This window comes from Glycine max, chromosome 19 (genome assembly GCF_000004515.6).
Source record: "Glycine max cultivar Williams 82 chromosome 19, Glycine_max_v4.0, whole genome shotgun sequence".
Taxonomy (NCBI): Eukaryota; Viridiplantae; Streptophyta; class Magnoliopsida; order Fabales; family Fabaceae; genus Glycine; species Glycine max.
The window spans coordinates 46,302,204-46,328,480 of NC_038255.2; the positions used below are offsets into that span (position 1 = coordinate 46,302,204).

General features: G+C 31.5%; 1 protein-coding gene across 1 annotated transcript; it reads left to right on the plus strand.

Moving 5' to 3' along the window:
* Window positions 1–24,602: 24,602 nt before the first annotated feature.
* Window positions 24,603–25,847, plus strand: LOC100791272 (uncharacterized protein At5g39865). The gene has a single exon (XM_003553574.5). It carries the CDS (start codon window positions 25,012–25,014, stop codon window positions 25,774–25,776), a length of 765 nt encoding a protein of 254 aa, XP_003553622.1. The 5' UTR covers window positions 24,603–25,011; the 3' UTR covers window positions 25,777–25,847.
* The last annotated feature ends 430 nt before the right edge of the window (window positions 25,848–26,277 follow it).

A 26,277-nucleotide genomic window follows, 5' to 3' on the forward strand; every position in this document is an offset into this window, starting at 1 on the left:
AATTTCAATTGGTAAATAAGATGCGGTTAGGATGGGGGGGGAAATAGTACAGTATAAAATGGATTAAAAATAGAGTGGGCTAGTATGGATAATACCCAGTTTGTGGTTAATCATATTTGCAAGCCTGGTTTTACCGCTTGAAGGAAAAATCTTTTTTTTTTTTTTCTGAGAAGAGAAAAATCTATCTTTTTCAACCTGGGATTTAACGATGGAGAAAAGCTTAAGAAAATTATGATGCATATCATTCTGTGATTTTATTTTGTTTGGGTCATATTTTTTTATTAATAATTTTTTTTTGGTGATATGATATAGTTTTTAGATAGGATTTTCGGGTGTTATAGACGTAATTAAAATACTGTCGTGGAATTGTTGCGTGCAATAATATAAAAATGCAGTTTCTTTTTCACATTATTAGTGTAATTGCCTTTTGGAATGTTTTAAATAGTGTTCTAACAAAAAGACTAAGTGCGTGTTTCTCTCTAATATACCCAAAATTGATTCAGTTTTACATGTTAACGAACAAACTTAATATAGTTACTTCTCATTTTTACATCACATATGCATGTGTTTAAGGTGTTTGAGTCGAAACCAATTAAACACTTTCTAAATGATAATGGCATTTAGATATGAGTTTAATGTATATGCATGCATAATATAAAATAATTTTATATTGTTATTTAATTATAAATTATTATTTGAATTATTTTTAAGATAATTATTTTAAAAGTTAATAAATTTATCATACATGATAAATTATAATTAAATAATTATAAAAAAAATTTATACTGTTCAGTGCATAATTATTTTTCTTTTTATATATGAGTTATAATATCTTTTTACTCTTGTAATAAAAGTTTAACTTTGTCAAACAAGGAGAAAGAGAGAGAGGTGAAATATCAAATAAATATGAATGTACATGTATGAGACACAGTACAGTTAATGATGACTTAAAAAAATAATTGATACTACCTATATCAACAAAAATGCGTTTACTTTTTAATAATTTATCACTTAAGAACTTTACAATTAAACGTGTTTAACTTTGGAATAGTTATGGGATGGGTGATCTTTCGGAAAGTTTCCCAAAAACGTCTTAGTGAGAGTAAAACACATCGAAAAGTTTTGTGTTAGTTTGTGAGGGTAGTCAATGATCTTGAGAGCATCCGCGCGGTGTTAGAATTGGTTGTTAAGGTCTCAAAAAAGACTATCTAGAAAGGATTCTAACAGATAGAAGATTTTAACCAACAATGATATTGAATGAAGTGTCACTGTATAAAATATCGTAGTATGAGAATTTTCGAAAAGTCGACAATAAAAGATATTACAAATGGTATTAGAGCTAACTTTTATTTCAGTATGGTGTGGTTCTAGACGAACCAAAAGAAAGTTGGTGGACATGTAACATCCAAGACGAATCACATAGGAATGACAAGAATCCAAAGGTTGTACAAGTATGAGATTGTACAGTTAAGGATGACGTAAGAGAATTAACTGGTACTACATATACCAATAAGATGCATCTACTTTTTGGTAGCCTATCATTTAAGAACTACATAGCTAAACGTACTTGACTTGAAATAGGGATGAGTGACCTTCTAGGAAGTTCTGCAGAAATCATGTGAGTGAGAGCAAAGCACGTTGAAAAATCTCATGTTAGTTTGTGGTGACAATCAATGATCTTGAGAGTAGTCGAGCGATGTCAGAGTTGATTGTCGAGATCTCAAAAAAAGACTACCTACTGAGGATTCTAATCGATGAAGGGTTCTAACTAATAAGTGGTATGCATACGTCATTTGTATACTGAAATCACATAACAATTATCTAATTTTCTTCTTTTTTATTACTTCTTTTTTGTTAAAACAACAAGAACTTAGCTTCTTCTGAGTTTTACATAGAAGATGCTAAAGTAATGATTTTATAATAATTTTGGTTGTATTTATTTGTAGAGATATAATAGAGGTATGAAAGAGGATTAAAAAACTAAAGTGTCGCGCTCAGAGCAACATTCTCACTTAGCGCATTAGGACTGCTAAGCCTAAGGAGTCTGCTTAACGCAAGAAGCCAACCTGGAGGTCAACTATAGACTTGCATCTGACCGCTTAGTGTGCATGCATTTGGTAGCTTAGTGCGAATCTAACAGTTTAGTGCACGGTCATTCATGCCATCTGGACTTTGCATATGGGTTTAGTGTGCAGGTGTAGGCTTAGCGCATAGTGACGATTTTGATTGATCATGTGAAAAGATGTTTTCAAAAAGTGGATTTTATATACAAAATCAACATTCATTCATCCAGGAACCTTCACTATTAAGCAAGGGAAGCAGATGGAGAAAGGAAAGGAAAGCTCAGGAAGTCATTGTTGAAGGAAATTCAATCTCCAAAGCTCTAACTAATCCATTTCATTCTACATTTCTATATTTATAAATTTCTCATGACAATAAAAAATTAAAACTACAAATTAGTGGGAATTCTGCAAAACAAACTCTATTTAGTGTAATAATTTTAAACTATCTGTACTTGTAAATAAATATTCATCAATTCAGTAATTAGAGGAATTAATTATTCAAACCAAGCCCAGACAAGAAAGTGAAATTTCCAAATCTACATACATTAGTAGTAAACTGTTCTGCGATACTATGTATATCCTTGCGTAATGTTTTCCTTCTAATTTATAAAGTACGTTCGGTAAACATATAAGAAGTTTACGAAACATAACATGCAAGATTTATAATATACTTTAAAAAAGAAATGAACGAGTCATGAAATTAAAAAATAATATATTTTAATTCTACTAAGAGATAAATTAAAGAAAACAATACAGATAGTCTAACGCCATATAATCAGTTCGTCTTATTCACAAGTCTAACGCCATATAATCAGTTCTCTAAAAAAACGCTATATAATAAAATATTATTTGTAAATTAGGAAATTGCTTCTTTCTTCCATCGTTCTCAAAATGAATTCTTAATATATCTTTAATTCAATATATATTTTAAGAAAATATTTATTAAATTTTAAATTTTGCGAAATATTTTTTTAAAAACAAATTATTAATTTTAAAATTAAGACTGATATCAATATACTCTTTATCAAAGTATGCCTCAAAACTACACAATTTAAAAATATGATGACTAAAATTGAAAACTTAAAAATTAGAAAATGACCCAAATACTATACTCCAAAAAAATTAAAGTAGTTAAATGAAAATTTTAAAATGAAACTGTTATGAAGAACGCGTGGTGACCCAAAAGCACAATGGGCTTCCAAGTGGAAATCTAACGTAAGGGCACGTACGTAGAAAAAAGAGGTGGGTGTGTTTGTATTTTGGCTATTACTACTATACATTTGCATTCCACATAGGATGTGGATCCACAGCTATTAGCATTTAGCAGATTACCACTATGATTTTCGTGTGGATAGGCCAAGAGTGCTTTTCTTACCTTTTGTGTTAAAATAAAAACCAAAACAGGTTGTGGTGTGGAGAAAGAGACGTCCATTCATTCCTAAAAGTTTTGGCTTGCGTTTGTTTTCAAGTGGGCATGCTAATCACATTTTTGTTTCTACGTTTAATTTGTCTGTACCCGTACACATAACTTTTGAAGTTTTATATACAAAAGTAATGATAATATTTTAACCATTCATAATTATTTATTAAATCAAGCATCTATAAACAAATTTAATAGATTGTGATGAAAACAGTTGGAATACACTATTCATGTACTCTCTTGTTTGAATAAAATGGATAATATACACTTTTATATATATATATATATATATATATATATATATATATATATATATATATATATATATATATATGTAAAAGATTTTTCCTATATTATCTTATATGTGTGAAAATCAAGATTTTATAATTTTTGTGTCTTCCTGTCAAATGACCTATTCTCCTCAGTCGAAATAGGTGTGTCAATTACTTTTTTTAGGATCATATTTAAGAATTTTTTGATTAATACAAATTTTTTGACTAATATGGGTCAACAATCAATTCTTTTTTTATTCTATTATCTTGGAATTAACTAAAAAAAATATTTATATAAGTTTCAATTTTGAAAATGGAGTAATAAAAAATTTCTTTTCAAGTTTTATTTTTTCTCACCTTCAGAAAAGGGAATATAAGTATTTGTTTTATACAAATGTTAGTTGTACTTTACTTTTGTATAAAACATTCCATGGAAAAGAACAGAAAAATAAAATATATGATAAGATTAATAATTTAATGAAAAAAATCATAAAAAATATTATATAAATAATATAACCCTAAATTTTACTAATTATATATATATATATATATATATATATATATATATATATATATATATATATATGAAATGTGTGCTAATATTTACACCTAAAGTGACGTGTAATAAATTATTAAATTATAAGAATTATTCAAGCGAAAATCACCTGCATGAACAATAATTTTGCTCACGTAGGGAACACCACCGAGGAGCCTAAGGCTGATGTCACAGCTCTTAGTGTGCCCTCATATTCGTGACCTTGGGTGAGCAAGAAAGTCACCCTTATTTATAGAGTGTAATTGAACCCAAGATGGAGACACACTTGTCCTTCAATAGAGAGTGTGATTGAGCCTATGGGTCAAAGGCCTATCACCCTATTACTATGTTAGACATCCCTTAATCAATTTACAAGTGTTAAGCACTGCCCTTCTTTTGTTATGCATGGTTGACTTTCTCATGAGAGAACAATTCATAGTCCCTCAAGTGTTGAATTTAAAAGACATGAGCGCCTAGATAAGTCAGTTTTCTCGATATCCATGGAGGAAGACGATTTGCATCCCCTCAAGCAGAACCTGAAAAATGTGAGTGTTTGATAAGTCAATTAACCTCCTTGAAGGACGCCAATCCACATTTAAAGTTAAAGAATTGGAATAGAGAAAATTTCTTTGTTCATAAAAAAGTTACGTGATTCAATTTATTATTAAAAATTAGAATTATTAAATAATTTTTCAAATTTGTAAATGTGAAATGTTAGAGATATTTTAGTCTAATGATTATTTTTCTTTCAATTTCAGTGCACAGATATTTCTAAAGTGTAAATACTAACTTAATTCTTAGAAATCAGAATAAGAGAAACTGGGAGGAGAATCGTGTTGCTGATGTTTTAGTAGCTTATTCTCATCAGATTTCTATTGATCTTGCTATGTTTCTTTCACCTCCTATGATGTGTATCGAACTGCTATGACAGAATTTTATTGGGATAGCACTACCTCGATCGATTAGAATATAATGGCTTTGCCTCATTTGCAAAAAAGAAAAAATAATTAGAGAAACTTAATTCTTAAAAAAAATTATAACTTCTCGTATCAAAATAATGTTTGCAAAAAACATAAACAATCAAGACGTGATAACAGTATCGAATAAAATAATTACAGTAAAGTGACGTTTAAATAATCAATACATTTGGTTAAAAAACAATATATTAAATTTGTATATTTTCAGTCAAGAGTATACTAATTATTAACCAAAAATCATTTTTAAAATTAATTAATCACTAAATATAATTAAAATTAAGCAAGAAAGACATGAACTCAGAATAAATTTATAATTTAAGTGGAAAAGAAATTAAGTTCTCGAAGAAAATAACTATATGAACTCAAAATCAAGTAAACTTGTTCCCTAAGTTTCTTTTATAATTTCCAAGGGCGATGTGATAATTGACAATTCGAGGTTTTAGACTTATAATTTAAGTGCGAATTTATAATGAGATTCTGAAATCACATTCTACTTTATTACTTTGAGAGCTAGCATCAACCGTTCGCTGCATTCAAAGATTATCCTGAGACGTCAGAAGGGAAAAAAGGATTACCCTGGATAATATTTTAAGATCGAGTAAATTAAACATGTTGGTTTCCTTTTCTACTGAAAGCCATATGAAAAGCACAACCCAAATTTGTAATCTTTGCATCCCTAACCATGGTTTCTAGGGTGTTCGTTAGTCTAGATACGGTTTATAACAAATAATGCTAGTTAGATGAGGTCATAAGATGCAAAGGCTCGAATTTTGGAGCTCCATGAAGAACAATAGGAGAGAAAAGCGAATGCCTTCAACTTTTTCTTCCCATTATTTCAGTAAAGAACTTTCAAAAAATGCATATATGAATACCTATAAAGTTAAACTAGACAAGAAATATCCGCACATTAGCAAATATATAATTATAATGCCATGGTGGGTTTAGTATAGAACTATTTATTGGGAAAAAATCTAGAAAGGAGGTATATTTAATAATTGGGGAGGTAAAAATAACAAAAGTCAAACCTAAAAAACAAATTTTTTTATATACCTATACTCTCTTTAATATACGCAAAAAAAATGATTTAACACTCATTAAAAAAATTAGTTAATTTTATTAAATTATGCTAATTTCAAAATAAAAATAATTTTTTTCCTAAATTACTATTTATCATTGAAATTTAATATTAAACATAAGAAGTTCTTTAACTTTATTAAATGAATCACATTTTAAAAATAATCTTATTAAATAATATAAAAATAATTAATTTTTATTTATATTTAAGACAAAAAGAAAAGTTTTTTTCTTATAATACAACCCGAAGGGAATAATAGTTATGAATAAAAAGAGAGGCTAAAGGTGCCTTTCTGTAGTACTCTACAACAATGCCACGCACCCATTTCCTCCGCACCTACTCTCAGGTCTTAGCCATCAACACGCTAATAAAAGTCTACACCATTAAAGACTTTTAACAATATTTTTACATATTAATGACAATATTTTAATAGTGATATCAATATAACATTTTGTAACATTTTAAAAATGTTGTCAAATTATTATAACTTTTATTGTACAAAAATTACTAGTTAATCAAGTATGAAATTTTGTAACATAAAGCAACATTGCCAAAATAACATTGACTACAACTTGCAGGCTAAAAATTTCAATATTATGGAAAGTAATTTAGCATAAAATGAATGACCATTACAACGCGAATCACACACTTAAAAACTGACATATAAAGAGATAAAATATCCTTTCATGTGAATAGCCAACATGCATGATCAGTAAGAACATCAAGAATATCACAACTAACCAAGGGTGAATATTCTTATAGAAAGTTCGACTAAAGATTGCTTGCCCATAGCATGATAAGAACTAACGATCTCCATGGTTACCATGAAATGGGGTGTTCTTCACCTGCAGTAAAAGAGAATCATATCATGTCACAATATTATTATTTATTTATTTTGGAAAATGAAACATTATTAGGAAAAAAAAAAGGACAACAAAATTAGGGAAAGTAAAAGAGTTTCACAATTACTCTGAAAGAAGGATATGAAACATACTATATTATAAGTTTGTCAAATAATTCTTAAAACACGAAAGAAATATATAACACTTAAAACAAACAGATATTCATGAAGAGAAGTAGTTTGACCATGTCTCAGTATATATCGTACCTATTTAGCATATATACCAAAAACTTCAAGGAGAAAATTCCTGCAAATGTAGGTCATTCAATATCACTTCTTTCACCGGTACTAGCTAGATTTGCATGAGAAGGAAATCCAAGGTTCAAGTTTTCGCCATTGGTAGTGCAAACAAAGTTTGGATGAATGGATCTCTCCAAGGCAGCTCCATCATTATTGGCTCCAAGGGTGATTTGATGACCCCATAGCCCTATATTAATATTGTTAACGGATCCTCCTTGATTTTCATCATGTTGTCCTATTCCCATGAAAGTTCCAATAATGTTGCCTTGGGAATTATTGTTGAAAGGCAACATCATATCGCTTCCAACAATTGAGAGCCTCCAAAATTTCCATAAGATGACCATATGTCATTGCCTCCAATTTCACTAGAAGAGCTTCCATACAAAAGCGAGCCCTGAATCACTATTACCATTGATACCTAAAAATCATCTCGAGGCAACACACCAAACCCTAAGCTACTTTCATTAATGAGGCCTCCAAAATTGTTTGGAGGCAACACCATATCAACATCACCCTGACTGAAACCTTCAAAATCAACATCACCAACATGTGTATATGTATGTGGTGGTAGCCCTATGTTGCTACCAGCTATATTGTTATCAAAACCACTACTTATGTTACCATTTTCTTTCAGATCACCGAAGAATTATTGTTGCTGAAAAACTTGTTCATCTATGGTAGCCCAAGAATCAACATCATTCTGTAGAGGACAAGAAACTTGTGGTCTCGAAGGTTTAGGAGACAACTGCTGCTCAGAAAAGTCAGTTTTCACTCTAAAACTGATAACTGCTAAATAATTGTATTTTGATAGTAGAAAATTAGTCAAATATTGACTTGAAATTAATTATTTAGCAGTTATTTGTGATTAAAAGTTAGAAAATTAATTAAATTAAATTTTTGGGTGCAGATATAAAAATTGGAGGTGTAACAAGCAAAAAGGGCAAAAAAATTGAAGAAAAGAAGAAAATTTGAAGAAGGCCCAACCCAATACGCGCGCTCAGCGCGCATCACGAGTTAAGCGGGCCAGGAAGTACACGCGCTAAGCGCGGCGTGTCGCGCTAAGAGCGCCTACGAAGGCCCAAAGCCCACTTCAGCAACTATAAATAGAGAGTCAATCCAAGGGACATAGGAGACCACCACAGAACCCCCTCTCCTAGGGGTTTCATTTATTCTTACTTTCTTTCACCCCTCCTCTCATTGTAAAGCCCTCATGACCATGAGTGGCTAATACCCCTAGCTAGGGCCTGGCAGGCCTAAAAAGCCAATGATGTATGGAGCATTTCAAGAGTTATCAATAGAAAGAGGAATTTCTTCCAGATTCTTTATTTACCGTTCTTTCTTTTTACATCCTGTATCTCTGAACTTGTTTTCTGTTAGGGTTTAGTCCACTCGGGAGAGGGTAAAACCTAATTAGGGGTAAGGAATGAATACTTGAATCTGTTTTAAGGGTTAGGCCACTCGGGAGAGGATAACGCTTAAGAGAACACTAAAAGGAGGAAATTATCGGGTTATCTTTTAGAGGGTTTTTCCTTCCAGTTTCTTTTATCTGCTTTTCTTTCTTGCTTATTCTGCATCTCGGACTTTGTTTTATGTTAGTCTTTAGGCCACTCGGGAGAGGGTAAAGCCTAATTAGGGATAAGGAATGAATGCGTGAATCGGTTTTAAGGGTTAGGCCACTCGGGAGAGGGTAACGCTTAATAGAACAATAAAAGAAAGAAATTATTGGGTTAGCATGACTTAATGCCCCAATGTCCATGCTTTAGCAAACATCTAGAATGTAATCCTAATGCATCTTAGTTATTGAGTCTTCGCAAAGGGCATTTGGAAGATAGGTAATTAAGGTAGGCTTGTCATCGTGAGGCATCAGGGGCAAGTAGATGGATAGATGTGGGGCAAAATTAGTTCACTGGTATTGATAACAGACAAATCCTGAATCCATATATCTAGGCTGATTAGACTTGTTAGGTTTTAGCAATTTTATTATATAGGTTTTATTTCTCCTTTATTTGAATTTCGTAGAAGTAGTTATCTTTATCATATCACAATTTAAATATTTTATCTTCTATTTTGATCTTTCAATCTTTTATCTTTTCTTTTCTCTTCTAAGTTTATCTTTAAGTATCTTATCTTTTCTTTACTTTATCTTTTATCTTTCTTTATCTTTTATTTTAAATTCTTATCTCTTGCTTTTAAATTGGGTCTGTGGATTCGACACTCGGACTTCCGAGAACTTTACTACTTGTAACGATTTGGTACACTTGCCAACGAGTGAACAAAAACCCTTCAATTTCCCCTCCACATAAGAAAGTAAACGAGATATATCACTAGCATCAAAATCAGATAAAGACCATCATGGATTTGATGCATGAAATTTGACATGTCTTTCTCATCGTTCTTCTTCCTAAGCATGACAAGTTGATTTTCAATTTTGTTATTGGCTCGCTCAATATACACCTGTAGGGTGATGTTTTTTCTCTATCACACTTTTCTGTCATTTTCTTTCTCCTAGTATTCACATAAAAAGTTATACATTTAATAAACATAAATTATATTTATTAAATTTCTTAAATATATTGTATTTAATAAATTCAATTTTTTAATATTAAATAATTATTAATTACTTTTAATTTAATAATATATTTTAATATGTGTGTATATATATATTCACATAAAAATTTATATATTTAATAAACATAAATTACATGTATTAAATTTCTTATATATATCGTATTTAATTTTATATATTAAATGATTATTAATTATTACTTTTTATTTAATAATAGATTTTAATATACATGTATATTCACATGAAAAGTTATATATTTAATAAACATAAATAACATACATTAAATTCCTTAAATATATTGTATTTAATAAATATAATAATTAGCAAGATTAAAAAATATATTACACTCTTAGTTTCTTACGTATTATAATTAAACGATTTTAGTCTTGCTAAATAAAAAGTAATTAATTAATAATCATTTAATATATGAAAATTGAAATATAAATATAATAATTTAAAAATATTTTCTATCCTCAATTCAATCATTATTTTAAAAAATTATTAGGACTTATTGACAAGCAAAATAGAGTTAGACTTGAGCATGGATATTTAATGCTATCAATTAAAGTAACTTTTATATGATAATGTTGATTATTATATTTATTAAATACAACATATTTATTAAATTTAAAAAATTTATTTTATACTTACTAAATATATGAGGTTTTTTCATATGAATGTATATATATTGAAAAAAAACATGTTAATTAATTAATAAAAATAAATTTACACATTTCTTTTGTTACATAGCATTGATACGAAATATTCATTGATTTTGTCGATAACTGATTTTCATCGAAAGACCTAGCACCTAGTCACCTTTGGTAAGATTTTCTCTCTCAATCATATTTTTTATCCACAAGACTTCAATTCGAAACATTGCTTAAGAGAAATGAATCAAATACCACTCAAATCAATGACTTATTGGTATTTGTATGACACATATGAAAAATTAACAAAAATTTACCGATTATTTTATATCCTTAATAGTTATTTAAAATAAATAATCATTAATTATTTTATATTTAATTATATATAAAACAGATTGTGTGTGTATTATTTTATATTTAATTATATAAAAAAATTGTTAGCAATTATAACATTAGTCACATTATTTTATATATAATAAATATAACAATGAAATTAACTTTTTTAATTTATAAATCTTGCATTTTTTTTCTTTAAAGAAATTGAACTTGTTGGTGAATGATGTTGCTTTTACTTATGTTTTTGCTTCCATTTCTATTGATCTTTTTGTGCCTAAATATATGTTGTGGTATTAAAATTAAGAGAATAAAAAACCACCTTTGTAGGCATTATACGATGGCATTTTGGTAATTTGATGACTTATTTCTATGACGGGTGTGAATAAAAAACCGCCTTTGTTCATTTTTTAAAAAATAAAAAAGCTTTTTTGATTAGGTTTCACATGCATTATGCACGACGCCGCGAAGCTGAAAACCTTAAAGGACCTCGAAGTTTTGACATCCCCTATGACGCATCAACGTTGTCGCAGTACCACTGTGCCGTAGGCTGCCCCACTGTGGTTGCCAGCTGTGTCGTGATTGCCTGTTTGGCGTCGACGTTCGTGTGTGCCCCGTTATGCCCTTGGCTACCCTATTGTCGAAGGTAGGTGTGTTGTTCATTATTTTTCGCTTTACCCTTGTACCTGGGTTGATGGAAGCACATGTTTTTTAGTATTAGTACTGATTTGCTGTAACTAGTGAAGTTAATTGGTTAATGTATGCTTGTATGACATGTTTACATTACTTCCCGTAGGTAGTGGTTCACAAAGCAAATGTTCCAATGTTGTATTACATTAGTTCCCAATCGCACGTGAGACTATTACACTACTAAAAAAATGAGTTTTAACATCGTCCTATTAACATCGAATATTTGAAAATCGATGTCGTTAAACACTTACAACATTGATTTTCAAATAACCGATATTAAAACTGAATTTAGTGTGATTTTAACATCGGTTATTTAAAAATCGATGTTGTAAGTGATTAACGACATCAGTTTTTAAATAACTGATGTTAAAATCACACTAAATTCACTTTTAACATCAGTTATTTTGAAAATCGATGTTGTAAGTGTTTAACGACATCGTTTTTCAAATAACCGATGTTAATATAAACTCTTTTTCTTTAATTATTGATATACTTTTAAAAATTCATATATTGAATTATTAATTATATTTTAATTAAAAATATATAATAATTAATAAATAATAACAAATTCAAAAGGTAAGCATTTAAAAATAACAAATATAATATTTTTTATTGATGTAAATATGTTTTGATTTTAATTTTAATATGCATATATAATTTATTGTTTTGACTTTTGCCCTTTTTGTTTTTATGGTATTTTTCTATTTTTTGTTATATATTCATTGCAACATTATTCTGTGACTCGTAAAGTGGAAGAATTATAAACATAAATAAATTATAGAACAAATTACGTACAGCTACCTTCCGCGATTTGTTTTTATTATAAATGCATTTTTTTAATCTTTGAAAACCCAGTAATAATTTGGTCTTTTATGGGAGTGAAGGAGATGGGAGTGTTGTCATGGTGTATGTCTTAAGTGATTACATGAACTAAAAAATGAAGACATAATATAATGTTAATGTACAAAGCCGTGTATGGCCATGAAGACAACAATCGCATTGAAATGTGTTTTAAGTTTCATAATCAATCCAAAAAAATTAAAAGATAAATTATTTTTTGAGTCCTTACATTTTTTAAAATTTTTATTTTTAGTTTCTAAATTGTTAAGTCTTTTTATAGTTTTTAATTTCTTACTTGCAGTTCTTTAATTTTTTTATCCTTATTTTTAATATTTTAAGGAACTAAAAGTAAAGGCGGAAAAAAAAATTAAGAGACTAAAAGTTAGAACGAAATAAAAACTAAATGACTAAATATCAATAAAAAAAATTCAGGGACAAAATACAAAAAATTTAAAAATTTTAGCGACTAAAAAATAGTAAACTTAACCCAAAAGAAAATATTGGAAATATAATGCAAAAGTGCTTCATATATAGTTCTAAGTTGAGCTAAAATTACAATGTTCATCTGCATTTGTGCACCTGCTTCATTTAGACTCAGAATTTTAGACACATTCTTTATTATATTTGGAATTCAACATTTTGAGTACAAGACTATCTTAAAAAGAAAAGAACTAAATCCACACCATATTGGAATAAAGTTAAGTGAAATAAAGACTTCTTCAGCTTCAGCGCGTTAGTAAAAAATCTATATTTAGAAATTATCATGTGGAAAAGTTATTTTAAAGCCAAGATAAAATACTTTTTTTTTGAGAAAAAAGCTAAAATACTTGATTCTCATCAAAATGTATAGACATATTAAGTCTGTGAAAAATAAGTAGTAAATTAGAAAACGTAATTAACTAAAGTTATTAAAAAAAGAAGATAAACAAATAATAGTCGTAAGATGTTAATATAATTATCCTCACCCTTGGATCTCATCTTTCCCATTTCATTCTCACCGTCCGATCTTTTTCCTCTTTCTCTTCCTATTTATTCTCACAATTTCAATTTTAATTTCAGTTAGACGAAGAACCCTAACCTCTCACCAGCACAAGCTTCTCCTACAGGTCTTTGATTCTTCTTTCCCAACCGCTTTCTCGCCCTCGCTAGGTCTTTGATTCTTCTTTCCTCTCTTTCCCTATTCTCTTCTTTTTCTTTCTATTTTTTATTTTCTTTTACTATCTCTGTTATTCTAGTTGCTCAATCCTCTTTGTGTCTTTAATTTATGTTTTACAACTTTTTTTTCTCCTTCTGTATGATAAGTCTTTGTTATATATTCAAGCGCAACTTTTTTTTTGTTATATATTCAAAGCGCAACTATTTAAATAATCGATATTGTATTTATTAGTTAATATCGATTTTTTAAACCAATATTAACGATATTATTTTTCATATTGGTACTTTCAACATCGGTTAATAAACGATGTTAAAAGTCTTAAATAATCGATGTAAAAATCTTATTTTCTAATAGTGTTAGAATAAATTTGGTTTTCTTTTCCTTTGCTAAATGCTAATAAACCTTGTCAAGAGTGATGACTTTAGCAACCAACTTTGACTTTTTCTTAACAATTCTTTAATAACTTCGTTAACTTTATTTAAATAAAATTCAATAAATTTGGTGTCCAAATATTTTGGTACACATTATTGACATGAGTAAACTAAAATTTAGGCCGACTCATATACAAATAATATGAAACATTGATTATATATATTTGAATTTCATATAACAGATCTGTTTGTTATTTGTTAATATAATGCATCGCACTGTCAGTAATGTTTATGCTAATATTTTTTTGTTGGAAAAACTTTATATGAACCGAGACAAGAGTATAACTGCTAATATTTTTGTTTGTACATTTGATCTTAGTTTCAGTGAGATTAAAAATGAATAGCATCATGTGGAGCCCGCATATCATCAACACATGATTGGATCGGAAGAGATAAAATTTAGTAACGTTAGTTGAAAGAGAGACGTCAACTCAAATCATGAAATCAGCACGCATATATATTAACATGGCTTATTACAAGAATCATTGACCTGCACAAAAACATATGAAGAGGGTAACCATAAACTAGGTCGAGAAAAGTGATAGGAATTCCACATGCAATGCCTTATTACGTTGTCTCCATATATTTGTCCCAACAATGCCAAATGCAATTTTCCTTTATTTAGATGCAAGCCTACCACAACCACAGTATCACTTTTTTTTTTATCATTTTATTAGTACATAAGAATAAGAAGATATGATTAATCTTTATTAAGGATGATAATATATAAAATAGATATTATCCTCTTAACAAAATTTATTTTATATTTAATGTTAATTATAATTTAAATTTTAAATTACTTGATTAATTATGAAATATAAGTCATTATTACATATGTCATTTATTATTGGTTAGCCCCATACCTTATAATCTCTATTTTTATTTCATGTTACAGTACTTGACTTTGATATAATCTTCCAAACCCTTAACCTTTACTATGACATAACATAACCATTTCTATGATCTCCTAAACTCCAGAAAAAGCTATTACTATTCATTATTCAATACATTAGATGAGTAGCAACACATCAATTAATTCCCCTGGATTCCTTGGCTCAAGCAACATCAGTGACCAGTGGCGGACTTATATTGGTATGAGGGTGTGCATTCGCACCCTTTCATTTTTTAAAATTCACTGAATTTGTAAATAAAATCTTATATTTTTATATTTTATTTTATTTATATTTATATAATTGAATCCACTCATTTTATTTTTTATAATTTATATCTACTGACTTAAGTTCTTGGATTTGCCACTATCAGTGGCTATAGTTATGACATAGAAATTTCCATTGGAATTCTCTTGCTCATCATAACCCTCACTCTAACTTCCTACTTCTGCACCAGAACACATGAGTCATTTGCTCCACCCACGAGGAATAGAAGACCCACTCCAAATGTTCTTGAACCACAGCACTCTATAGTTGACGTAAGTCTAGATGAAGTCACAATTCTGAGCTATGTTAAGAACTAGTCAACTGTGTGTATATACATACATAAATACATACATATTTTTTATAAATATAAATATATACATATATCTTTTGAAAATAATATTCTTATGTACGTAAGAATAAAAAGAATAAATTTTAATTACATAAGCATATATATAAATAATTAACCATATATATATAAAGTTCGGTGATCATTTAAAAGAGTCACATAACTTTTAAAACAACTCACATTACTTATATATTTAATTTTAATTAGTTATACTAAGATATAATAATTAATATTCATTTTTTTCATTTTTACGTAAAAATATATATTCTCACTTGATACATCTTCTCCTTATATATATAGACACTGTTATTCGTAAATCCTTAAGATTTTTTTCTATCAGGTATGGCTGTACTCTGCTTTATGTATGTTTAATGAAAACTTCAATTACTTAACACTCACCAAGAAGCAACAAGAAGCATTGCTGGACTACGACATATGCTTGGCCTAAGTTTCATGTTGCTGAACAATAAATGGCTGCAAGCATTGAATTAGTCACCCCTAAAAATGAAAATAAAAGAAAAAAAGATAGCCCGAATAAGAGATGCTTCTTTCGCTTGCTATACACAACTAGACATAGATAAACATAGTAGTTGGTTTCAGACTTTCAGTAAAAGGCTAAAACCCACTCTACTTTGAGCACGAATCCCAAATCCTAACATCTTTGTATTAATTGTCCTGAGGTTATTTTATATGTAAACTTTTTTTTTCTTTCTAGAACACACTTTAACATGAGGAAATTCAATCCAAGTTTTTCATTTACAATATGGTAAAATTAGCTCTATCAGTGATTTCTTGTTAAAAAAAAAAAAACTCAGACAGTGATTTGTTTTATACACAATACTTGAACGTGACACCTTATCCAAGGAGATGTAAGCTACAACCTTTGCGAAGCTTATATCAGATTCATAGAACTTCAAAATTACTTATTATTTGTACACGAAAAAAAATCCTATAATCTATTTATTTAAAATGCCTAAAAATTCCAGAATGATTGCAAGAGCATTAAATCAGAGTCAATTGAAGAAAGCATCTGAAGTAACCGGTAAGGCTTATAATGGAACAGTAGTACAGTTCTTCTATTCATAGAATGAACATTAATCAACATTAACTGATAAAGCTTATCTTATTAATTATGCTTCTTGAGTAGTTAAGCTTCATATTTTAGTTTTTATCTTGATGATTAAGCTTTGGTTACTTTTGTTGGTGGTTAAGCATTTATCATTGTTTTGCTTCTTCCTTCTAGTTAGTTAAACATGTTTACTTCTTTTAAGTGATTAAGCTGTGTTGTGACTTTTACTTGATGGTTAAGTTTTTGTCTACTGACTTTTGACAGTTTTGGTAAATATATACCGTTCAGCTAATGTACTTATGACATTTTTCATTGGAGTGTTGCTATTTCGTATGAACTGCCACTGCACGAATAGTAATATCAGACGGGGGGATCTTTATTTTAAAACAGATATTAATTGAAAAATAAAATTAATAAAACTGGAATTTGACAAAATACACTGTTCGTGTGGTTTTTACGAAAATGAATTTGTAACTTTTAGCATTTTCCTTTGAACTCATATGCACTTAGTTCATCTCAAATTGGTATTATTGTGAACACCTTCTTGTGGGTGCTGTTAGAAATTAGTTACTAATTAACTAATTAGTTACTACAATTGGTTAATACCTATAAATGGCTCGATGTAGACTTGAGGTATCAACAAGGGTTGAGTCTAAGGGAAGGAGTTAGTCTTCTGTGACATTTAGGATTTAAATTTTTTCTAAAAGATATGTTCGCATTTAGTACTTAATTGTATCTCGAACGGAATTATAAAAAAAAAAAAAAAACATAAAAAAAGGCTGGTTTAATGTATTTATTTTACTCACCCAATCAAATAATCTTATTTTCTCTCAACTCTCTCTTATAAACCATGTTGCATAACTCAAATCACAATAATTAACAAGCCACTGTATCTAGTATCTACACTAGTATACTGTATAATTAGTGTTAATTTTTATTTGTGTTGTCATGTTTCTCACCGTGTGCCACGTTTGCAGGGTTCGTACTCTTTGAAGATGAAGATGTTCGATGGCAACAAATGAGACTTGACTTGCATTGGATTTGGTTTTGATACTGGGTTTATTTCCATTGTTGCTGATAGCCGAGTAAACTCAATTTTAGGTCTTGATCAGGCTCATAATTTTTTTTTTTTTTGTACACACTGCAAAGTATCTTTTTAATACTTAGTTCCTTCTATTTTACAACTTGATCAGTATTCTGAGCTACACTACACAAATCATAGATTAAACTATACAAACTTGGTACTTCTTTAATTATTTGTATGTGCTAATCACGCTCAAGGTGTAGCTGTTTTGCAATGGTATAGATTCCTTATCTATAGCATACATTTTGAATAATAAGTTGTGTCCGTATTGATATGTGACACGAGGGATGCATATGCTTCATTTCATCTTTTTAATTAAAACCTGTATAGCATATGATAAGTACCCCCAGGGAATCTTATACCCATATCTATAAATCATACAAGGACTTAAGGGTGCATTATATGCTTAGCCACAAATGTGTTTCAACTTTCAACATGTTTGGTGGATAAATTATTGATGCACCTTTTTGGAAATAGACATATCATCGGTTGCGATGTCTAGTTTTTTACTTAATTTATGCTTGCAACAATTAATCTTTAGGTATTTAGTGTGTTACTTTATGTGCGTGATAACAGCAGTTGATTGCGGATGGGAAAAGACTAAAAATATGTGGTCTCTGCAGAAAAAGGTTCAGTCATGTAAACTTTGTTTGAAAGGGAGATTAAATGAATATATTGACTTTGGAGTAATAAAAAGTGTAAATGATAGTTAAAGTTGGGAAGGATGAAAACCAACGAAACTGCCAAGAAATTGTAAACTTAATCTTACTAAAATCAAGAACAAATCTTAAATTTGTCTACTAGAAATTTCATAATCGATATTAATTCTAAGGCAAAACCTCAATCATGACTCTTAAGGAACTACAGATATTAATCATATCAATCCTTAAAAAAAATCACATTAGTCTCTCAAAAAGGACTAGTTAGTAGTCTAATTAGTTTCTTGTTTACAATGTTGCTAAATTTTTATCAACAAATGAGAATTTACTCAATGATTAATCTTTTTCCATTACTTGTATCTTTTTCCGTGTCATTAGCAACAAGTTTCTAAAAAAACAAAGAAATGGAGTGACTATAAATCTCAAGATTATCTGTGAGGATTCTTAGATATTTAAGAATATTCTTACATATTTCACCATTTGAGCAATTGGTGTAGCAGTTTTTATATAAGCACCAGTTCTTAAGAATTGTAATATAATAGGATCCATTTTATGTGAAGTTCTTAAGGATTTAAGAAAACTTGTGAAGTTCTTAAATCTTATTTGCATGACATTATAGGATTTACCAAAATTGAGTTAAGTAACTCCAGCTTAGTGGTATTTCACCATTGCAAGTTGTTGTATTGCTTTGATGATATTACTGCAGAAATGGTGATATGCAAGCGCACACAGCAAGAAAGCTAAGAACAGAGGTGGTAAAGAAAAGAGCAAGACAGCAAGAAAATTATCGTGGTTCAGGGCAATTGAGACCCCTACATCCACACTGTAGCCAACTTTGTCTTCATTATTTGATCACAATTACACAGCATATAGCAGCAAGACTTCTAGGGAAGTTTACAATAGCCTCTCCTCACTTGCACTCAGAGTTTTGTATTTGATCACAATGAATCTAAAGAATATTTTCTACAAGAATTACATCAGCTGAGACTTATATACACCAATTCTAGTTACAGAAAATGGGTATCACACAACTAATAGGTTACAACAGATTTCTGTTACAAGGCTAGAGCTTAGCTAACTAACTATTGTTGATCCATCAACACAACAATCTCCACCTTGGATCTTCAATATTAGGACCAGCAAGCTCTCTTTCCTCCAGTCTCTTACAGAGACTTCAAGTGTCACAAGTTCCAATGTTCACTAAGTTTAAACAATGAGTAAACTTTGAGCATGGAACTACTTTTGTCAACATGTCTCCAGGATTGTTTGCTCCAGCCACTTTTCTCACTTCAACTTCACCTTGTGCTATGATGTCTCGGATGTAATGCATCCTAATGTCAATATGCTTTGTCCTCTCATGAAAAACTTGGTTTTTAGAGAGATCAATTGCGCTTTGACTATCACACCATACTTCAACAGGACCAGTCTTTCCTTCGAGCTCATGAACAAGACCTTTAAGCCATATGGCTTCCTTTATAGCTTCAGTGAGAGCTATATACTCTGCCTCAGTGGTAGATAGAGCCACAACTGATTGCAAATTAGCCTTCCAACTTATGACACTTCCATACAAAGTGAATAAGTATCCTGTTAAGGACCTTCTTTTGTCAATGTCACCTGCATAATCAGCATCAACATAGCCTGACAGACCATTGATTCCTTCTGAATTTCTTCCATAGACCAGACCAACAGACTTTGAACCCTTTAGATATCTTAAGATCCACTTTACGGCACTCCAGTGTTGTTTTCCAGGATTTGCCATGAATCTACTTACAATGCTAGCGGAGTATGCTAAATCTGGTCTTGTACAGACCATAGCGTACATAAGTGAACCTGTAGCATTCGAGTAGGGGATTCTACTCATATCTTTGATTTCATCTTCTGTTTGTGGAGAATGAGTGATTGACAATTTAAAATGTCCAGCAATAGGTGTTGATACAGGTTTTGAATCAAGCATATTGAACCTTCTCAATAGTTTCTGCACATAGCTTGACTGAGATAGATATAACAGACCTTCATTTCTTTTCCTGATAATATCCATTCCCAGTATTCTCCTTGCAGCCCCTAAATCCTTCATTTCAAACTCGGATTGCAACAGATTCTTCAATTCTTTGATGGCTTCCATATCTGCACTTGCAATCAACATGTCATCTACATAGAGCAATAAGTAGATAAAACAATCAGGCTTCAACCTTTTGAAGTAGACACAACTGTCATAGGAACTTCTGCTGAAACCATTTGACACTACAAAAGAGTCAAATCTTTTGTACCACTGCCTTGGGGACTGTTTCAGTCCATACAGAGATTTCTTCAGCAAACATACCATCTGCTAAAACCATTTGACACTACAAAAGAGTCAAATCTTTTGTACCACTGCCTTGGGGACTATTTCAGTCCATACAAAGATTTCTTCAGCAAACATACCATCTCCTCTTTCCCTTTTACCTCATATCCTTCAGGTTGACTCATATAGATTGTTTCTTCTAGATTCCCATGTAAAAAAGTTGTTTTTACATTCATTTGCTCCAATTCAAGGTTGTGAACTGCAACTAGTGCCAAGATGATTTTGATGCTTGTATGCTTCACAACTGGAGAAAAAATCTCATTATAGTCAATTCCTTCTCTTTGTGTGAAACCCCTAGCCACAAGCCTTGCTTTGTATCTGTAGCTATCCATTCCTGTTTCTTCTGGTTTCCTTTTGAAAATCCATTTACACCCTACAACTTTCTGCTTTGCTGGCTTTTCAACAAGTTTCCAAGTATCATTCTTCATTAAAGAGTCAAACTCATCTTGCATTGCTGATCTCCACTAATCATTGTCGGTTCTGGAAATTGCATCTTTGTAAGAAATTGGTTCTGAGCCTTGATCATCAATTTCTATACTCAAAGCATAAGCTATGAGATCAGCATAACCCAATCTTACAGGAGCTTTAATCTGCCTTTTTTGTCTGTCTCTGACCAGGTTATATGAAGTATCAACAGGTTCAGGAATTGATGAAATCATAGGTTCATCACGAGATGTTTCATTTCTATCCTCTACTGGACTTGATGTTTGTGCAAGCTTCTCCACCTCCAACCTAATTCCTTGATCAGGGTGTCTATTTTGCTCAGCTTGAACACCCTTTTGAACTAAATCAGACTTCTGTTGATAATCTACTATCATGTCTTCTTCTCTAAATAAGACATCCCTGCTGATAATAGATTTGGGACCTGCAGGATCCAATAACCACACTTTATATCCCTTCACTCCTTCCGGATAACCTAAGAAGATTCCCTTCTTAGCTCTAGGTTCAAGTTTGCCTTCATTAGAATGAACATATACAATGCATCCAAAAATTCTTAAGTTTTCATAGCTTGGAGCTTTTCCTGTCCATCTTTCCTCTGGTGTTTTGAATTCAATTGCACTTGAAGGACATCTGTTTATTAGATAACATGTTGTATTCACAGCCTCTCCCCAAAAACTCTTTGCCAATTTTGCATTGGACAACATACATCTCACCCTCTCCAAAATGGTCCTGTTCATCCTTTCAGCAAGGCCATTTTGCTGAGGGGTCAATCTAACAGTTTTGTGCCTTCTTATTCCATTGTTTTTGCAAAATTCATTGAATTCCTCACTTAAGTATTCAAGGCCATTATCAGTTCTGAGCAGCTTCACATGCCTACCAGTTTGATTCTCCACAAGCATTTTCCATTGTTTGAAACACTTAAAAGCTTGATTTTTATGTTTCAACAAATAAGTCCAGACTTTCCTAGACCAATCATCAATGAAAGTTATGAAATATTTTGCTCCTCCTAATGAAGGTACCCTAGCTGGCCCCCAAACATCAGAGTGTACATAATCTAGGATACCCTGAGTTGCGTGAGTTGCATTATGGAAACTAACTCTCTTTTGTTTTCCATATACACAATGTTCACAAAAACTTAGCTTTTGATAATTCCCATTACCGATCAATCCTTGTTTATGTAGTTCTTCTAGCCCTTTCTCACTCACATGACCTAATCTATAATGCCAAAGTTTGGAAGCATTTGGTTCAGAGATAGAAACTAGGCCAGCTGAGTTCAAGATAGTGTTACCTTGCAGTTTGTAAAGGCCATTCTGCCTTGTACCCTTCATTATTTGTAATGAACCTTTGAATACCTTTAAAGTTCCACCTTCTCCTTTGAATGAACATCCAGATTGATCTAGCATTCCCAAAGAGAGCAAGTTCCTTTTAAGCTCAGGAACATGCCTCACATCAGGGAGCAACTTTACAGATCCATCTTGCATTTTCAATTTAATAGTTCCAATGCCAATGACATTACATGCCATATTGTTTCCCATGAGAACCTTCCCTCCATCTATCTCCTTATAGGAGCTGAACCATTCTAGATTGGGTGTCATATGGAATGAGCAACCCGAGTCTAGAATCCATTCCTCATTGTGCTTTTCAGTTGAGATGGAGAGCACTTCAGCACTTTTATATCCATCAGCCACCACTGCTATATCAGATTCATCATTGTATTTACCATTGTTCTTCTTCTTCCTTTCAGGGCATTCTTTTCTGAAATGACCCTCTTTCTTGCAGTAGTAGCCGGCCTTCTTGTTCCTGGATTTGGACCTCCTCTTGTTCTTGCTCTTTGAATCCCTCTTTTCTGATCTTCCTCTCGCCATCAATGCCTCGGGATCTCCACCTTCACCTTTATTTTCAGTTATCTTTTTCTTTAATTCTCGAGAATTCAGGGTAGCTTTAACCTCCTCCAAGGTGAGTGTATCTCTCCCAAAAAGCATAGTGTCTACCAAATTTTCAAAGGATGATGGAAGAGAATATAATAGCATTACTGCTTGATCTTCCTCGTCTATCCTCACATCTACACTTTTCAGATCAAAACTGCCTTTGTGAACAAAGAAACATGTTCTTTGATAGAAGAACCTTCTTCCATCTTCAGTTGATGTAGTCTTTTCTTCAAGTACAACTTGTTAGTTAGGGATTTGGTCATATACAGGCTCTCAAGTTTCAGCCAAATCTCTGCTGCAGATTTCTCCTCAGCTACCTCTCGAAGAACCTCATCACCAAGAGAAAGAATGATTGTGCTGTGAGCTTTACTGAGCAAATCTTGACAGTGTAGATGGAAGCTTGGAGGCTCCTTGTAGTGCATCATCAAGCCCTTGATGAACAAGAAGAGCTTGCATCTTGATCCTCCACAGGCTGAAATCATTTTCCCCTGTGAACTTCTCCACATCAAACCTTGTCCCCATCGCAAGATCCCTTCAAGAACCTGGCTCTTGATACCAATTGTTGCATTGCTTTGATGATATTACTGCAGAAATGGTGATATGCAAGCGCACACAGCAAGAAAGCTAAGAACAAAGGTGGTAAAGAAAAGAGCAAGACAGCAAGAAAATTATCGTGGTTCGGGGCAATTGAGACCCCTACATCCACACTGTAGCCAACTCTGTCTTCATTATTTGATCACAATTACACAGCATACAGCAGCAAGACTTCTAGGGAAGTTTACAATAGCCTCTCCTCACTTGCACTCAGAGTTTTGTATTTGATCACAATGAATCTAAAGAATATTTTCTACAAGAATTACATCAGCTGAGACTTATATACATCAATTCTAGTTACAGAAAATGGGTATCACACAACTAATAGGTTACAACAGATTTATGTTACAAGGCTAGAGTTTAGCTAACTAACTATTGTTGATCCATCAACACAACACAAGTAAATTAACATACAATTTTATTCTCATTTAGTTTCCAACAAAGTCATAGTTGTGTTAAACATTTATCCCAAAGGTTGTTACAATCTGAGGACAACGCGGCTTTTAGCCGAATGTATCGAATCATGATGACCGGCACATTTTGTCTCCTTCGCATTCAGCAAACAAATAACTGTGGTCCAAGGGCACCCCAAGTAGCATTTGGTATCAAAACCACCTGAATCATGTGCCCAATTGAGATTACATAAGGCTGGTATAGTTTGCCCCATCAAATTGGCAAATGATATAAGGGAATATTAGCCACTCTATAGTTTTCAATTATCAAATATCCTTTTGCAATTAAGAGATTGAGGAAATATCGATATATTTTTTATCAATGAATCATGAGCAATCATATAAATAAATCTAATACAAATGAACCTAATAACATATTTTAATCTAAAATTTAAATTTTAAATTTATAAATTTTCTCCTTATGATTCTCACAACTTTGTTACACTTGTATTCTAACACCTACATATTCCACACCATGATTTGAGGCACCAAATTGGTATTGGTAAGTAAAGCGTCTCTGTCCCACTCTAACCTGATAAAAGATGGGGAGTGGGTATAGCCTTGGCCCCACACCACCCAGTGATCATAATTCAAAAGCAAACCCAACATCACACACAGCTTTTCAATCTCCACTTTGTATACCCTCTTGAAACCAAAAGAGAAAACTCATCGTTAACCCCACCGTAGCTCATTCATTCTCACCCTCTTCTTTTCTTCAATCTTTGAGTGACAAACAACAACACCAATCACATGCCATCCAATTTTCTAACCTACAAAACTCGAAAGGAATAATGGTGAGAGGAAGGTTTGTGAGAAAACTAAAACTCGTCCCAACCATAACCAACTTGAAGAAACAAGACCTAGTTCTTCAGAAAAAGTTCCCAACCTCATATGATGACTACAAAGGGAACAACCTACCCGAGCTAGCGGTTAAGGATGATAATCATTTTGAGGAGGAAGAAGCCACCGTTGGTTCCAAAAAGATCACAGAACTCGCAGAAGAAAAGTTAGTGATTACTAAAATGCCATCGTGCAACAATAATGAATACCCATCTCTCAGTGACTTCAAAGAGTTACGTCCACAAGGGGGGAATAGCCACTCAATCATTCTCTACACAACAAGCTTGAGAGGGATAAGGAAAACCTTTCAGGACTGTAACACGATCCGTTTCTTGTTGAGGAGCTTCAAAATAATGTACCATGAGAGGGACGTGTCTCTTCACTTGGAGTTCAGAGAGGAGTTGTGGAAAATCTTGGGAGGGAAAGTGATTCCCCCGAAGCTTTTCATCAAGGGAAGGTACATTGGAGGAGCTGATGAAGTGGTTGGGTTGCATGAGATGGGGTGGCTTGGGAAGTTTCTAGAAGGAACACCAACTCACTCTAGTGATTCTCCTTGCACTGGCTGCGCCAACATGAGATTCACTATTTGTTCCAACTGTTGTGGAAGTTGCAAAGTGTTCACTGACAATAGCGACAACAAAAACAACGATGAATGCTTCGTTAGATGTTCTTTGTGCAACGAGAATGGCCTTGTCAAATGCCCCGTTTGCTGCTAGAAAGATATTTATCTCACCTTTGGTGCGTTTTGTTTTCATTTTTCAGTTGATATATATTTTTAATTACAAAAGCATCATTTTTATTTTTATTCTATATCTTGTTTTCAATTAAGAATTTGTTAAAGAAAAGGTGACAACAAAATTAATCTAGTTTTGCTGTCACTGTTTTTTTTTATAAATTTGTGGAAAAATAAGAAATAGAAAGTAAAAAAAAAAAAGTGATGTTTTTTTTTATAATTATTGATATCAACTGAAAATGAAAAGAAAACACAACGCAAAAGTGGCCATAAGTTCTATATCATTCTTCATGTACTATATTGATTTTTTCTCTTTTTAGTCTTAATTTTTCTTGGCATGTAACGAACCAGCCTTGCCTATCTGGTAGAGTCCTTAGAAATGGGCATTGTATGAAACTCGTACTATTAGATGTAAAAACTACAAGCTAATGTTGTGTAGTGACTACTGACTAGTAAACATGTTACTCGGTTATTATTAGTCCTG

What these genes read in the sequence shown, in the direction of transcription:
- LOC100791272 (XM_003553574.5), top strand. Translation starts at nt 25,012, where the DNA reads ATGGTGAGAGGAAGGTTTGTGAGAAAACTAAAACTCGTCCCAACCATA.